The 11,809-nt window shown below is 31.7% G+C and overlaps 1 protein-coding gene across 1 annotated transcript; it reads right to left on the bottom strand.

The window, feature by feature from the left end:
• Positions 1-3,644: 3,644 nt before the first annotated feature.
• LOC132755094 (uncharacterized) lies at positions 3,645-9,441 on the bottom strand. The gene is made up of 3 exons (XM_060745891.1): positions 9,310-9,441; positions 8,185-8,309; positions 3,645-4,007 (listed from the first exon to the last, which is right to left on the bottom strand). The coding sequence occupies exons 2-3, from the start codon at positions 8,302-8,304 to the stop codon at positions 3,795-3,797; spliced, it is 333 nt and encodes a 110-aa protein (XP_060601874.1). The 5' UTR covers positions 8,305-8,309; positions 9,310-9,441; the 3' UTR covers positions 3,645-3,794.
• Positions 9,442-11,809: the final 2,368 nt, after the last annotated feature.

The following is an 11,809-nucleotide window of genomic DNA, read 5'->3' as shown; positions in this document are numbered from 1 at the left end:
TACCGTAGAAAGGATTTCATGATCAACCACAACGAAAGTGACCTGCAACGTCCGGAAATCGAACCCAGATCACCAGATTCACAGTCAAACGCTCTATCTATTGAGCAATTTCATGATAGAAACCAAGAATTTATTATCTTATTTAAAGTTTAATCCTTCTTCATAATGATATTGAGATGCCCTTTAAGATGTTAATAATGGGAATCTTTCACAAGTATTTTAGCAATTTAGTCATCATATTATACGATCAATTATTTTCACCGTTTTTGATGACCTGTCTCATATATGATAAAAAAAACTTAAACAAGTGTCTCTTTAAATGAGAAGATATTCTGTGAAAATACTTCTTGTTAATGGGAAAAATAAATTAATTATATTGTCAATACTTAATCATGCACGCGGAAAATTTGATTTTTATATTACAAATTACGCAGATCTTAATTGAAACAATCATTTGACAGATCATTCGTTATTTAATGGTAAAAAGTCACTGAAATCCCTTGATAAATCAGTTGTGGATGATCGGTAAATATTCAACCAAATACTATGACAAAATAAGATATCATTAGACTAAATATTAGTTATAAGGACCAAATGCGAAATGTAGATGTAAACTTTAAGATGGATGTAATATACAGGATATGCGACATAATACGTTACAGATCTGACACAAATACAAATATAACAAACGCTGAGAATAGCAAAGCAAAAATGGGTCAAAATTTATAATCATGAATTAACTACACAATGTACAGAAGTACAAAATGTATGTTTTGTAACTTATATGTCATAGTCAGGAAGAACAGACAGACGGACATAGTGAGGGAACAAACTCTTTTATTAATTGTATGTTAAACGATCCATGGCTATCAAATGCTTTCAATATTTCTTAAAATAGATAATAAATAAGAATCCCTAAAGAAAGCCCAAAACGGCAAAATTGAAAATGTTGCAGGCTCGGTTTGATTGAGCCTGGTCATGGACGGTACTGTAAAGTGCAAACTACCGTCCACGCCCCCTAGCACAGGCTTAAGCAAAATTCAACATTTAAACATGAAATGGTAAAATTTTGAATTTAGAAACATCTGCAGATGTGTTCATATGGCGGTTATCGAAGACTCATGTGTATGAAAGACCTTTGAAGTATAGTGTAAACTAAATCTGTATCACTTTTGTTTATTAGATATTTTTAAATCCAAAACAAAAATTGTTAGAATTTTATCAATGTATTAATACACCAAAACGTAGTTTTTGATATCCATGTATGCATGTATATTTTTTTTTGTGTTATTCAGATAAATATATTTTTTCTAAACATTTCTGTGAATAAATTGAATATTTTTTTATTATTAATTCTGTTTCTCGACAGATATTCAATTAACAACCAACAATTTGTGTGATGTATTGCAAATTATTCTCAAGGCAAAGGTAAATATTTATTCAATAGAAGACTCATCATTTCATGCATTTATTAATGTGCATGTACGGGAAAACCTGAGCAGATAAATGGCATTGTCAATGTTCAATAGCTTGCATATTAATGTATGAAAACAAACTTGAGCAAATTATTATCATTTTTGTAATGACGCACAAAAAATGATTTGAAAATTGAAATAACAAGAACATATACTATTGAGTACAAATGTTTACAATTATAAATATATGAAAAAAAAATGTATATTTTTAATATCTTTTTTCATTTTTTTTTTGTCAAATGGGAGCATTTTTTTTTATAAAAATCGTTTCTTTTGTAAATTGACCTTAATAAATTAGTCTAGTTAATAAAGATAACTACAAACAATAAATTATCAGTGTGTCGCTCTTTACCAATTTAATCTTGTAATTCTTACAAATGAACACTAACCTATATTTAAATGGTTTGAAAATAATAAAGTCGAATAGTTATTGCATGGTTCATCAAAGGAAAACAAAATGTTACTTCCGCATAAACAGTTTTATAATGATTAATCTTCAAAAGAACTAATATGTTATATTTTGAAAATAAAATTGATTAAATTATATAAGCAATAAGTTATATACTTTAGTATGTGATTCGAGACAATGTTAAATTAACAATGTTGTGTGATTCAATCTTGGAGAGAAATGCATAATCATTATGCATGATTATTTTTTTCTGACGGAACACGATACATTTTCTGTTTCACGTAGCACGAATTAGTATTAAATATACAATTTTAATGAACAAACCCAAGCCAAGATATATTTAAAACTTTGGTGAATACTTCATTCTTGTTCGATTTACGAGTACGTGTATTCATAGAATTGAGGGCTCAATAAAAGGTTTATCTATTGTTGATAATCGCTATTTACAATTCATCTTGAAGTTGAAAGAGCATTTTCATCCTGTAATAGATTATTCCTGGTAGATAGTCAGACTTTGGGGAATACTTCATTCTTGTTCGATACATACTCAAGACCTATGATTGACTCTCGCCATTTACAAAACAGCTTGAAGTTGCATTTACATCCTTTAAATTAATCAGTCATTGTCAATTAACTTTTGAACTATATCTTAAGTCACAGTATTGACATATTGATATTTGTATGATTTCGATGTAAGTATTTTCAGCAAGCTGTGACTAGCAGTCTTGTAGGAGGGATGTAATAACTGTTACAATTGATATCGAGATATGTGTATGTGATATTGAGAACAATCAACGAGAGATAAACCTTCATCTTTTCTTCATAAGCTGTAATCATACACCTTGCCTATCCTAGCACCCTGTGAACGAACGGTGGGTTGGTGAATGAATGCGTCGGTTGGTGACAGGTCGGTCGGTCATTTTCCTTCATTAAGAGTGAAAAAAGATGTATAAGGCTAGAACTGGCAGATGAATTCAAACTTATTGTGGTGTAGATTGTAGCGGTTTGTGTGTTTAGATATGACTGTAAAAGTAATTTTGCCTTTCACTGCGAGAATTGTTGGATAGCTTGGGTAAGAGATCATCATTTAAGAATTAGATAACTATACAACTAACCTGGGTTTTTTTTGTTTGTTTTTTTTTTGGGGGGGGGGGGGGGTGTTGTTGTTGTTGTGTTTTTTTGTGTTTTTTTGTATGTGGGTTTGTTTGTGTATGTTTTTTGTTTTTTGTTTGTTTTTTTTTTTTTTTGGGGGGGGGGGGGTTGAAGGTTTATTCATATTTATGTTTTATACAAGCATTATGGTTTGCAAGGAAATATAGATTGAGATGCGATAATTCTAACATTAAACAAAAGAATCGATGTCATTTTTACTTCAAATTCATTACAAAGCAATATTGGTGTTAGGGATTTCTCTAGTCCCTATACTGGTACCTGTTATTCCATTTCCAGTTTACCGCCTAGATTTCCCGCTTCGTGGTGTTGTGCTGAGTTGTCTTAAAAGAGATTCTGGTAAAGTTTTAAAAAAAACATATTTTTTCATGTTCTTACATACTCCAGAACACCTAGTTGCAAGCTATTGTCTTAGATTGGTCCTTTTGTGGTTGCTTAGAATACACCACTGTATATCAAAAGCACTAATACTGCAGGTTCGACTTCCCAATGGATGTGCTCCATTGGCTTTGAAAGAGAGCTAAGAAAACACTTACATTTTTGTTAATGTCATTTTTATTTTATTTTATTTTTATTTATTTATGTTTTTGTAGTTATTTATGACGATACACTGTTACTATGTATTGTCACCTACAACCAAATATATTCCCTAGTCCGGACATTTACTACAAATGTTTGTTTTATTATTACATTTTTCATTATTATCTTTAACACTTTAAAATCATTTATGACGTCAATTATTACGTCAGAATACTGTCTTTATGGTCGTCTGCTTTGAACGATCTCGTTCTCTGCTTGTTGAAGTCAAAATTGATATGCGGAACATGTGCACCTTTTGCTACTGTTGCTGGCGATCCGACGGGCGACGCCGGCATGTGTGGTGAGTTTGAAACGGGCGACCCGACGGGTGACGATGTTGTATCCTCAAGTGTTGACGATCTTGGACGATTAATCTGAAAACAAACAACCTATATGATGTTAACATTTTAAATCACACCCACCCTCTAAATGTCAGTTTTATAATTGAGTAATACATTGTATGTTTTTGTATTTACTGATTGAGTACTTTGCTACTTTATCATATTCCCTCCATAAAAAATTGGTATTGCATGGCTGTGCATATATATTTCGTTACACAAACAGCGTACAGTAAAACGCGTTAAATTTTAGCGTTGTACTATAGACGCGTGAATGATTATTTTTCACTTAAAACGGTCTCTATTTCCATATCAAATTCGTGTTAGTTCATTGCTTAATTTATTGATCTCATTTAATAAGATAATATTATGCTGGCCAGATGATCGCATTATATTGTTTTATTCAACTCGTTCAATTACATCTAATTCAGTATTAAACTTTCACTCAATTACTTTCTCTATCTATGTACTGATTGTATGTATAAAACTTTGTGTGTTTAAAGCGACATTTTACCCATCTTAGTGCACAGATGAAAGTAATTAAAAAATTTTACATTTTGCCATGATTGTTCATAATTTTTGCATTATACGTCGCAAAATCAAATAATCAATAACCAAGGTGTCTCATAAAAATTCTATAAATATCCTTCACCATTAACCTGTTACATTAAATTGATAACAAGGGTGGGCAGTTCTTTTATATTTTTAGGCGATTCTGATATTTCATCCTAATGATTTTTGGTCAATGACTATAACAATAATCGACCTTTTGAAAATTTTAACATTTTGAGGTTCAAATGTCTAAAACATATAAACAAAATATAATTTCGTTAATAAATCATCTTGGGGCACTTAAAAATAGAAAGATATGTAAAAGATTTATAAATATAAATATTCTCTTACTCGGAATTATTAAAAATCGTTTTATGTGGAATTGTAAGCTTGATTTGAGTGAAATTGTTCAATTTTTGGTCTCTTTTTTCACAAAATTTTAAAATAATTATTCTACATAATTATTCTATAAAAAGACGTAAGCGAATGATCTGAAATTTTGCACACAAGTTTTTTTGTCTAGACCTATATCAAACGGAACATTTTTCTCGGAAATATATTTCCACTCACGTCATGTCAAAAAGAACTTAGTGGAGTCCCTTTAAGTTTAACTTGATAACGAAAAAAATGAGCATAATGTCATTGTAAAAAAGAATACATTCTTTCTACACCACATATGTTAACTGTAGGCCATTAGGAAATGGTCTGTATTTATCTATTTAAATGACTGAAGATGAACAACATATCTATCATCATATATTACTATACGAGCCAAATTACAAGTTCAAAAAAGTTATACAAACTAATGTCACCTGTGATTTTCACAGACATCAACTTTATGTCAAATCTTGCATTTTTAATGATTTATAACTGTAACAAAAACTTCTCCGGAGGTAAATGAATAAAACAATGTTTTGTCACCTTTTATGTTTTGTCACTGTAAAAAACTGACAACCATAAATCAGACCTTGGCATTAGCTTTTTAACAGAACAGAACAGAACAAAACAAAACAAGTTTATTCAACAACAAGGCATTGAACTCATGGTAATGGTACATTGTAAATGCATGTTGTTATATTTATTTTCCACATTTTTTATCTTTACTTAAATTGGAATAAAGACATAGGCAGAATTTAAACTATTACATAAAATTTATTATCTTTGAAAATAATTAAAGAAACGTTGCAAAATTTACCAAATTAGCAGCAAATATTTTGCACGTCAATCTATTTAAATTATCTGCCCTTGAATTTGACTTTTGAAAACAATGTGTGCTCCCTTTAAAAAAATGCTAAGCAACATCGGACACACAGACGGACGGACGGAATTCAAAGGGTATACTATTAAAAATCTTAACTAATATTATCAAACTATAATATTAAACGTTCCACATTAGTTGAATAACACGATTAAATTGTTGTTGAAAATATTAAACTGGTTCACATTTTTATGACACGAACAATACGCGCTGATTATTCATGTCACTCTGCCGGACTATTTTAATTTGTCATTTCTTGAAGCAGTAAATTATTTATTTATTATAATGTGACAATTGACGTGATAAACTACGACTTATTTGACAATATCCATCCGTTCATAAAAACTGCACGATCTTCTTTTTTCACTCTTAATAAATAACTTGAAAATTGAGGTCACAATGCACTACTTTCCTTTGCGGAAATAAAGACAGCATTGTGTGTGTGCTGACTTTTTAATCACCAGTCATTGTGTTTCGTTTAATAATATAAATACAAATGTGTAAGTACATTAATTTACATCTAAAAAAGTCAGTTCAAGTGTTAACATACAAATCAGGATCAAGTGATTCTGGTTTTATTTCCATTGCACATTATGCTAGGAACTTAAATTGATCGTACTAGGCTAGCCTTAAAAGGCACATTATGCCTGAAACTTACATTAATCATACTAGGGTAGTCTTGAAGGGACATGATGCCTGAAACTTACATTTATCGTACACTACTAGGGTAGTCTTTTAAGGCACAATATGTCTGAAACTTACATTTATCGTACTAGTATAGTCTAAAAAGGGACGTTATGTATGCAACTTACATTTTCGTACTAGGCTAGTCTTTAAAGGCACATTATGCCTGAAACTTACATTTTCGTACTAGGATAGTCTAAAAAGGCACATTATGCCTGAAACTTACATTTTCGTACTTGGATAGTCTAAAAAAGGCACATTATACCTGAAACTTGCATTGATCGTACATGGCTAGTCTAAAAAGGCACCTTATGCCTGAAACTTTCATTTATCGTACATGCATAGTCTGAAAAGGCGCATTATGCCTGAAACTTGCATTTATCGTACTAGGCTAATCTAAAAAGGCACATTATGCCTGAAACTTGCATTGATCGTACTAGGGTTGTCTACAAAAAGGACATTATACCTTAAACTTGCATTGATCGTACTAGGGTAGCTTAAAAAGGGACATTATGCCTGAAACTTGCATTGATCGTACTAGGCTAGTCTAAAAAGGGACATTATGCCTGAAACTTGCATTGATCGTACTAGGGTTGTCTACAAAAAGGACATTATGCCTTAAACTTGCATTGATCGTACTAGGGTAGCTTAAAAAGGGACATTATGCCTGAAACTTGCATTGATCGTACTAGGCTAGTCTAAAAAGGCACACTATGCCTGAAACTTGCACTGATCGTACTAGGCTAGTCTAAAAAAAGACATTATGCCTGAAAATTACAATGATCGTACTAGGCTAATCTAAAAAGGCACATTGTGTCTGAAACTTACATTGGTCATACTAGACTAGTCTTAAAAAGCACATGATGCCTCAGAAACTATTTTTTTCTTCTTCGAAAAAGGCAAACAGTGACTTTTATAATGTTTAAATACTAGTTGTAGAGCAAGCGAGATGTATATCATCTGAAGAAAGAAGTTATGAATATGAAATAATTTGTCATAAATGAAGCAAAATGTAAATAAAGAAATGTTCTGACTGCCATAACAAATACTTAATCACTTTAACTATATTAACGGTAAAAAACGGCATACAAGTAATTTTTTGTAAACTTTGAAACGACACCAAAGATAAAATAAAGTATTAAAGCGATTTGAGACATAATTGGCGCTTTAAGTGGCTTATTAGATATATATTATATAAAATGTTAGAAAAAAAGAAATCAGAATAATAAATTAGAATCTGATTGATAGTTAGATCAACATTTAAAAGCATATTTATTCAAAAGGGAGTGAGAAACTTTTAAAGATTTTATCAAGTGTCCTTACATCATTACGACATGTACTTTCAAAGGCCCATTATGCTTTTATTTTCATATTTCTAAAGTTTTTTTTTTAAAAATTCATAGTATCCAAAAATTACTCATTGGCCAATAACCTGAACCATCTTTTTCTTCTAATAAGTTTTAGTATTTTGTATGGAAGTCAAAATACTACTTTGTTTACATTTTGCTATTCTTATGACAAATTATTTCACACTCATCATCTAACATTCTCTAAAACTATTATTTAAACATTATACAATTCATGTTTGCCCTATCAAAAGAAGTAAAAATTCAGTTGTTTCTGAGACGTAATGTGCCTTTAAGCTTTATATCCTGAATTTGATCCTGGTTTTGATCCTGATTCCCATACTTTGTGAACACTGAGCCAAATTTAAGCTACCTGAAGTGGCTGCCCAGGTTTCTGCTTGTTCCACCAGTGTGTTTTGGGAACTTGTGGATTCAATTCCGGGTGAAAGTGATGGTTGGTCCCCATCCTTTCTCTGAATTCTTTCTGGTCCATTTTCTCTAAACAATGAAATAAGTGCTTATAAAGCATGAAGTTTATCCATATCGATACCCCCTCCGCGAAATCTACTGAACGGTACCCTAAAAAAACCATTTCATTCTCGGTTGACAAAAACAAATCGGGACAGATAACAACATAATTAATTTGCTTTCTCCTGACAGTTTATATGAATTTTAAATGCATTTTGACTTTTAATTGCCATTTGTTGGAAGATCATCTACAAATTAATACATGTATGATATGCAAATCGGCGACGGACTACAAAATCCAGTAAATATTCATTCTACAGATAAAACTGGAGGAATGTCGAGAAAAAATATATTCTAGAATACAAGAATATTTTAGCGATGATTTTTTTGTTATATTGTCCCTTTTCCAATTATTGCAGCTCCATAGTAAGTTTCACAAAACCGCGATGTTTCGACAAACCTAACGCCCGGGCATGTTCTTTGTGACTCCACGGATGATTTTTTACTAACATTACAGGACTTGAGATATTTTCTTCAATATTTTATTTTACCATTACCATTATAATGGTTTGAAATGTTCACACAATACATATTACGAACAAAGAGGGTATCATTTTAGTAAAGTTCGCAAAGATAGCAACGATATGGATAACTTTAATCCTGCTGTAACTGAAAGTTATTAGCCCTGACCATGATAAAGTCAGTCCAGTCTGCACATCCGGGAAGTCTGCTAAGGCACACTGAGTTTTGTTGATAAATTCTATATTATCTAATATTGAAATTTCATAAACTTTGAAGACTGCTCTTAATTTATTACAAAAAAACTATGTATTTTAAGCTAAACGTAATATGTTTACATCTTTATAATTGTTTACTATAAATAAAACATCGAAAAAATAATTTTATCAAATCAAAACAGACATTTCTTATAAATGAATACGCTTCATGACTAACAAAAGTATTTGTGGAAAATAAATCTGTTGATATTCTTTACTAATACATGTACTAGAATAAAGAAAAAAACGGATACCTTTTCGTTTTATCCAAATGTTTTTGTTTAACCCTTTCACATTGCTACCAGAGCTTGTTATAAAGACATAATGTTTACCAACAGAGTGCGGTGAAACAGCGCGTAACGATCAGGGAGACGTTACATCACAGTGACGTAATTTACGTAATATACTGAAACAAACAACACCTTTGTAACGAGTGCATTACTCATTTGCACTAATATTATAAAAAATATAACAAAGACAAAACATTTTGATACCATTTAATTGACGAGACAACTTGATGAATATTGTACTTCATTTATTCACATAATCAAACTACGGTGTCTCGTCAGGGCCATCGCGACACATACGTAACTCGAGACCACGTAAAAAAACGCAAATATGATGGTGAAAAGTCGAAATAATGAAACCACGATGGTGAAAATTTGAAGATACAATGATGAAAAGTCGAAATAATATCACGTTTTCGCAATCGTGGTTTCTTTATTTCAACTTATCACCTTTACGTCATAGTACCTTCGACTTTTCATCATATCCCGGTTCAGTTATTTTAGCTATTCAACAACGTATTTTCGTTGGGGAGTGTGTCGCGCTGGCTCTAACGGGACACCGTATTAAACGGCTGATCTGTATTTTATTTTTTTAATTTAAACTGTCTAGAATGATAAGTAAATGTTGCTTTTCTATGACAGCAAGATAATCTCGATGAAGACTGCATAGAAATCCAAAACGAAAAAGGGTAATATAGAGGAGAGCCAAGGAGGGTAGAATCATGTTTCGATTTTCTTAAAAAAAGGTTTAAAATTCTATATAACTGTTAAAAACGTACCTTGCGATTGACCTTATTTTACTGTCACATCTGGTGTTATGCTTTTACTTTTAACCGACTCTCATTTTTGAGATCTATATGGGGTTCCACCCCGTGTTGATGCATGTATGTGGTCACACGGTCACTTCCAACCTGACAGTCATTGGTGCATATATGTAATAGCAAGGTCATTAGCAGTGAATAAGTTTTCCAAGTAAACTTCAATCCAGGTTTATGATAAATTGAAAACACCAACCAGGCACCTCTGTAACACAAAATCTATAAATCCTCTTACTTATCAGGTTAATATAATTAGTAATAGCATGCTCGAAGAGCTGGCCCGAAGGGCCTACTCGCAAAGCGAGCTTTACGGTAACGCGAGTACCTGATAGATAATGTTTCGTCGGAAGTGGGAAATTGACACATCGCAACTTTTCGAAGTACAAGATAACGATAAAAGCCGAGGTTTTCTGATTGAAAACGGATGCGTATGCCGATCTCCTGCGCACTTTTATGGGAACCATTATAGGACAGAGAACCAGAATGAATAGAAGCAGTGTATGAAATACCGAATGACAGTTTTAAAACTAAAAATGAACGATTATTTTATACTATTTCACGGTAAAATAAATCGAGCTCGCCTTAAGGCTTTGCCTTTTTCATATCAAACAGTTTTGTATCAAATTCTTTTCATATCTAGTCATTTACCCTATTAACTAGATTTGACCATCTGTTTCCATAAGCCAATCAGGATGTCGAATTAAATACAACTTGCGTGAAGTAAAGGGGGACAACTGCGTAGGAGTTTGAAACATGATAAACAAGAAACAAAAATACGGGACACGACATCCGCCATGTTTTGTCGTGTAAACGATATACAATGTAAATACTATCTTTATGTATTATCTCCGAAACCTTACTCATGTAAATGATATTCGAAACTTTGTCTTAAAAGAAGAAACAATAGCTGCATTGTTCAGGAAGGGGTCTATTTTTACGGAAAAAATAGTTTATATTATTTTTGGAAATGCTAATTTTTGTATTGTTCATAAATTGAAATCTTATAATAACAATTCAAAGAAGCGTTGCTTGTTGTTGGTGTTGTTGTTTTTGTTGTTGCTGACGTTCTCATCGTCGGCGTTGCCGTTGTTTTCGTATTGGTCTCTTTGTTGACGGATTATGCATGTCACAGACTTATTCTATCAAGTTGCTGGACTTTCTTTTCCATTGATGTCTTATGAATACATGCCTGTTGTATTAAAAAATAAGCTTACGCTTTATTATTATTCTATAATTTTTATTGCAAATCGATCAAAATGCAAAATATCACAATAATTTGAATTAAAGAAAAAAAATCAAGAAAAGTATGGAACTCCAGCGCAGGCTTTCTGATTAATGATAATACTAAGTATGTACCAAATACTGTTCCAATTTATCGCAAAACACATTTATAATGCAAAATAGCACATTATATGTCGTTATTGATGATAAGATGTTAATGCATCTTTTTTTGGACCATTTGTGAAGCAAGTTCCGCCTGCTCATCGTTATGATGTGAGCATAACATAACGGATCATGTCACTAAAGATATACTATGCTCATTCTTGAGTAAAATATTTAATCACGGAAATTTGTTGAAATTAATGAAATTATAACTGGATATGTCTAATTTGAATAAAAATAATAAAAAACTATGTATAGGAATCTGC

The sequence above is a fragment of the Ruditapes philippinarum genome, unplaced genomic scaffold (genome assembly GCF_026571515.1).
Source record: "Ruditapes philippinarum isolate M1 unplaced genomic scaffold, ASM2657151v2 ctg268_1_1_1_1, whole genome shotgun sequence".
NCBI classification, from domain to species: Eukaryota; Metazoa; Mollusca; class Bivalvia; order Venerida; family Veneridae; genus Ruditapes; species Ruditapes philippinarum.
This window is presented reverse-complemented; position numbering and strand designations above follow the sequence as displayed.